Here is a 6436-nt window from a genome sequence, read left to right as displayed (position 1 = left end):
TTACCAAGGTTGCACACCTAATTCCAGTAAAGACAAACTATAAAGCCTCTGACATTGCAAGATTGTTTATCAAGGATATATTCAAGCTACATGGGTTACCTAAAAGAATCATTAGTGATCGAGATTCTCTCTTCACTTCACACTTCTGGAGAGCTATCGTTGAAGCTATTGGGACTCAACTCTGTTTTAGCACCGCCTACCATCCCCAAACGGATGGACAAACAGAGCGAGTGAATCAAATCATTGAGGATATGCTTAGGGCATACTGCTGTCGAGAACCAAAGAGGTGGATTCAATACTTGCCATTAGTTGAATTTTCCTACAATGCTTCTTACCAGCAGAGCATTCAAATGACCCCTTTCCAAGCATTGTATGGTCATGATTGTCGAAGTCCCCTAAACTTTTCTGACCCAACCCTAAGAGTTGAAGCTTCAAGACAAATGTTGGAGGACATGGATGATCAAATAAGGTCAATAAGACAAGACATACAAGCAGCCAAGGATAGACAAAAGGCATATGCAGATTTGAAACGTCAAGAAAGAGTCTTCAAAGAAGGAGACATGGTCTTCATTCGAGTACGCCCTAAAAAGAGTTCTCTATCCCTAGGAGAATTCAAGAAGCTAAGTCCAAGGTATTGTGGGCCGTATAAAATCCTCAAATGCCTAGGACCCAATGCTTATAAATTGCAACTCCCTGAGAACCTAAAGGTTCATAATGTATTCCATATCAGCCTACTAATGTAAAAGTCCACGTGGGAAATAATTGATTGGGCTTTTGAAAATTTTTATTATTATTTATTTCCCCCCCTTATCCCTCCAGCCGACGGACGAGCTGGAGGGGGGAGGGGAATAGAAGGAGTTACGAAGCTCCTTGGTGGAGCTTGTGGAGGGAGGGAGGGCATGCGTGTCGACACGCAGGAGGAGAAGATCCCCTTCCCTCCACTATTTAAATGAGGGGAGGGGAGGGGCCGCAGGACAGAGAATGCTGGGGGGGGGGTGCGTGAGAAGAAATTGAACGCCACTGCCAAAGATCATAACGCTGTGAGCAAGAGGGGAAGGGACGCTATTGATTGGCCGCCAGGGCAGCAGTTAGGAGTCGTCGTCGAGGGAGGGAGGAGCCGCCTCCACTTCACCGTCAGGACAGATGGCCATAACCACCCCCCCAAAGCTTCTAGAAGCTTGAAAGCTTCCAAAGGGGGGCCCTCTTTAAACCCCCTTCCTATACCCTACTACCCCCTTTGTATTTTTTCCCCCTCTGCCGGGTTTTAAAAATCCCTTAAGTCCCCTTTCACCCTCATACTAAAACCCCTTTTTCTTTCACTTGGAGTCACTTCCCCTCATGAGCACAAAGGCCTTAAGGGTCTTATTACTTCTTTACCTGTGTATAATCCCTAAAAGGCCTATTCCCTTGGCTTTGGAATCACCCCCTGCCTGTGGCCTCTTAAAAGCTCTTCTCCCGTGATTACCCCTTCAGCCTTTACCTTGGCATCAAAAACCTTTCACCCTCCCCCCATGTGTAAGCCCCCATAAGCCCTTTTTCTCCAAGTTTGACCTAAGGGTCCTTAGACCCTTACTTATAATCTTTACGGCTGTTATTTTTCCTTAAAGCTCTCCTACATCTTGTGTCTTCTCCACACCTTGTTATTTCCGTTCATGCGAGCTTACAAAGGCCATTAAGCCTTCCCCATGGCTTCAATGGGTCTTAGTTGTAAAAGTTTCTAAAAATACCCTTTTCAATTCCCGAATTCAAGGAGGGAACCTTCCAAAAACTACTTTGACGAACGGTGCAAGGAGCGACAGTGGAGTTCTAAGGAGAAGTTGTAAAGCTGCTTCCACGTTCAACGGACCACACTTGCGATGCCTCCTAAGAAAGTCCAAGGCGTAGCCGCGGGAGGGTCATCTCCCGGTATCCATGTGGATATCTCACCTCAAAGCCTGGTTTTCTTCTTGATGTTAATTCAGGTTTTAGTCAATCATGCAAAGAAAAATTGTTAAGGAAATATATATATTTGTTCAATTTAATTCTAACGAAGGAGTTAGCTTATGAATGACAATGTATACAAATTAGCTTTCTTCAAATTGCATTAAGCATTATAAAATAATAGGCAATACTATCCATTTACTATAGTATTATAGTCCTAAAATGAAGAAATTATATCTTGCTCCATTAGTCTTGTTCCTTTCGCAACGAATCATGGTAAAATGGCTAAATTCATGAAAGGCTTCTTTCGATGCTCAAATTACTAGGGAGTTATCTTTGCTAATTGCACATCTTAGCAACTGTTGTTATTTGGCATGAGTTCATCTTTTAAAAACGAAAGTTAGATGTTAGGAATTAACAAGTATAAAAATTAGATATACGAACTCATTTGGAAAGAAAATGTAGTGGGGAATTGCTGGATGACACTCTATTAACACTTTTCCCCTGCTATTTGAGGACTTGGAACTAATAAAGTGTGTATACACAAATTCCTCAGCTATGCCTTTTGTCCCAAGGAGTATTGTCATCTTTGTATCATCTTAGCATTATGCTATATGTCAAATTAAATTGTATTGATTAAGAAGGTTAATTGTCACAAGGATAGTAAAACCATGACAAGACAAGTGAGATTACCTTCCAAAAGATAACTGAATCAATCTGAACATAGAAACATTCATAACCTAAACACTTGATTACTTTCCTTACCATAGGGACAATAAATTCATAAAGATAAGAAACTAGGGTTTGTCCATAAGGTTCTTAAATAAAGAAACCCTAGACCTAACATACGTCAGCTTAAGGAATCTAAAACGATTATTCCATCATCGAACTTGCGCAACATGTATGAAATCATTTTGTGATTGATTCACAAGGAGAAAAGGGAAAAACCCTCTACAAGGACGACAGATCCTTACGCAAGTTATCTTGCAAAAAGACGTAGTTTTGGATATCCTTCTAAATAAGGAAAGTTGTAAAATAGAAACTAGCATATCTAAGGTACCTTAGGGTTAACCAAGTTGGGTATACCCTACACCCGAATATAAGGGATCTTGCCAAGTTTACAAGACATCTTGAGAACGACTGCTGATACACTCAAAAAGGAAAGAACACTTCCTTAGCAGTTTGCCATACAACTGGGTTGATTAATGGAAATGTTTGTGCTTGCTAGAGATTTTAGGGCTCTGTTTGAATTATGAATTATAAATTAAACAAGTACCTATACTTCAGGTTAAATGCCTGAAGGGAGAGGCAGCTTCAGTTACCCCCGCCTGCCTGCCTGACCCTAACCAAGGGGGTTGTTGACCGCACCGGGAACGTGGACCGAACCCACCGCGAGAGGTCTCTCCGTTGAGTTCTACTTGGAGCAGGAGGACGCTTGGGTGCCAGGGGGCTCTGGCCGTAAATTCCTTGCCTTCCAGGTCCTGCACAAGAGGCTAACGTGACTCGGGACTGGATCCCGAGGCCCGCATACTAGTTGACGGGCGGAAGCTTGGAATAGTGATCCCTGGGGATTACTTGTTAGCCTCCGGGCAGATTATGGATAAGCCTACAGGCGGAACTTCTTGTAATTCAAAAATAAAATGATGAGATGTTAAAAGAGATTCCTTGATATTGTTTTTATATGTCACGTGATAAGATTACGTGAAGGAACCAGTGCTTAAACAAGATTAATTAAAGAAGCTGATTGTTATATGTCAAATTAATGTGTTAGATAACATAACTAAAACAAACTGAGGAAAGTGCGGAGGATGGGCCATGGGTCCGTTGTCGTAGATTTCGTGTAAAGGCTGCAGAACACGGAGTTCAAGGTACAGCAAGAAATAAAGACTATCAAGAAGATCTCGATAATACAATATTTGATGCCAAGTTCATTATATTGTTTGTCAAATGAGTTACAAGAAATTCATGTTCAGGATAAACCGAAGTATCTCATAAATTGTTTACATTCAGGTTTTTGAAGACAGTTATGTCTTTAGCATATAGGCTTGTATTCAGAATTCAGCAAGTCTGTGTGGAGGAAGGATTCAGTTGTCTTTGTAATGTCAAAACTTAGAATCATCAGAACAAACAGCTATGAATTTGTCATCTTTCTCATCCTGTTTTATCATTGGCATAAGACCAATTTTTCTTGTTCGAAGGAAACATCCACTGATGAATACACCATTCAATCAACCTTGTTGAGCCCTGTTTTCTTATCTAGCTCATACTCCACTTTGCTCCCCCGTCACTTGACATCCTCAAAGTCAACATAGACTACTGGAACTATTATCTGATCATGCATCTTTTTATCATCTGTAGACTGAATGAACACATCTGAATCAGCACCCAGAAAAGGTGATTCAGAGTAGCTTCCAAGAATATCTGTACTGTTTATCAGTTCAGCTGTGATATTTAACAAACTAAAACTATGAGGAAATGTCTCAAGAAGTCCCAGTGATTATCTGCCTCCGGGTGCATCTACATCTGTGTCGATCTGAAATCCCTTCAAGCTACTTCCTCTACTTGTCCGTCTTCACACGATGGTATTGTTTCCACTCAGAGCTGAAGCTAGACAAGGTTGTATATCGAATTTCCGGTGTTGATAGGACCTTAAGGAGGGGTACAGGTGTAACAATAGCTATGAAGTTGAAGATGTTGGTGATGGCTCAGAACTCCATCCTGTGGATATTAGCTCTGCATATGTCACTGGCTCTTCACTGCCTCCAAAAGACATGGGAATTCCCCACCTCTCAGTATGTAGATGGCTCTTCATGGTTAACTGAAGCTTAATTCAGCCATTCTGGAGGTTTATCGACGAATCAAATCACATTAGATACCTTGCCAAATATGATAAGCCAGCAGTCCTTAGAGTTGCTATGCTCAGAGACCTCTGTGAGGGTGTAGAACTTGGTGTATCAGCCATGGCGACCAGTGACGACAGAGACTCACACACACAGACTTTCTCTCTCTCCAACATAATCAAGTGATCCGTATGCGAGCTTCTTGTTTGTGATTTCTTTCACCCTTGCGACAATATCTTCTGTGCTGGAACATAACACTTCGTCAGCTCCAAGCAGCTTCAGATCTTCTTCCTGCTCTAAGCGCCTAACAATATTGATGGTTTTAATTCCCCAATACTTGGCTAATTGAATCACTTGCCTGCCTAAGACTGAGCCAGCAGCAGTTTGTAGGATGTATTCGCCTTTTGGAACAGCAAGATCCTTTAGCATTCCATATACGGTCCAAGGGTTAATCACAAACTGAGCAGCTACTTCATCTGGTATGGTTTCAGGTACTACACTGAGCATTTCCTCTCTGACTGATACAAATTCTTGCCATGTTCCCCCTCCTCCATGTGACAGTTCCTCCCAAATGAATGGCACCACACATTGTCCAGGTCTGACATTCACAACACCCTTTCCAACCAAATGGACAATACCAAAGCCTTCTGAACCAGGTGTTGGCGGATCTTTTGTAAATCGAGTCAAACGACCAGAGCGGATGGCGACTAGGTCTGTGGGATTAATTGGACGGAGCTTGATTTGCACAACCACCTGCCCTGGAGCTGCTTCTGGTATTGTTTTCTGAACTAGCTCCAATGCACCCTCAGGTTCCTCTGGATGATAACCGTTGGTGGTAGTATGAGTGTGCAGGTATTTGGAAATTCGAGTCAGCAGTCCTTCACTGATCAGCAGTCCTTCATTGAGGAGATCATTGCGTGTGCATGGAAGTCTCCATCAATGTCCTGAAGCTCTCGGAGTTTATAACGCCGCCTTAGGATGAAAATAGAAGGCATCAGATAGTGCTCTTTGTCTCCTGTGTCCAGAACTTCCGGGCTCCAGATTCTGTAAGGGGGATGATCTCCCTCAGTCGAATCTCTGACGTTCATAATTTTCTCCCGCTTTTTCTCTCCTTTCTCCCCCAATTAGCATTGCCCCCCTTCCTTCCTTTTCGTCACACGCTCCTATTTTCCCTCCCTTCTTAGCTTTTTAAATCCCTCATTAGCGACACTTTCGTCTAGTCTCTTTGCCAATAATGGCATGAAAATCTCTCACCAGCATTGGATAAGGATGAAATCCAATTACGGACCTTAAAATATAATGTGTAGTCTCTTCATTTATAACCAAGTATCTTATTGCTTCTGATGCCACATCTTTCAACGTACCTGTACCAAACTGGACAGCACGTACCTCAACTCCAAAAAGTCTCATTCTGAATACTTTAAGAGCCTGTCGTTCCATATCTTTGGCGCCCATGTAAACAACACATTGTAACCCAAAACAAGTGATCCGGGTTTTTTACAACCCGGATTACTACCACAAAATTTTGGCCAAAGCCCCTATCAAGAGCCTACCATATCACTCTGGGTTTACTCTTCAAGCACTAGGTATGCTACATTGCTTCTCGATTATGATAACTCTAGCAAATGGGAGGAACAAGTTCTTAGAAGGCATGTCAATGTAAAGGGTCAAAGGGA

General features: G+C 42.3%; 1 protein-coding gene across 1 annotated transcript; it reads right to left on the bottom strand.

Annotated features, from left to right (window-relative positions):
• Nucleotides 1–4904: 4904 nt before the first annotated feature.
• Nucleotides 4905–6215, bottom strand: LOC148010289 (uncharacterized). Its single transcript, XM_087672897.1, has 2 exons — nt 6125–6215; nt 4905–5656 (listed from the first exon to the last, which is right to left on the bottom strand). The coding sequence occupies exons 1-2, from the start codon at nt 6213–6215 to the stop codon at nt 4905–4907; spliced, it is 843 nt and encodes a 280-aa protein (XP_087529023.1).
• Between the last annotated feature and the right edge of the window lie 221 nt (nt 6216–6436).

Source organism: Lygodium microphyllum, chromosome 30, assembly GCF_053477565.2.
Source record: "Lygodium microphyllum isolate KBCC chromosome 30, Lygodium_microphyllum_v1.1.10, whole genome shotgun sequence".
In the NCBI taxonomy this organism is placed as follows: Eukaryota; Viridiplantae; Streptophyta; class Polypodiopsida; order Schizaeales; family Lygodiaceae; genus Lygodium; species Lygodium microphyllum.
The sequence above is the reverse complement of the archived record's forward strand: the minus strand, read 5'-3'. Positions and strand labels throughout refer to the sequence as shown.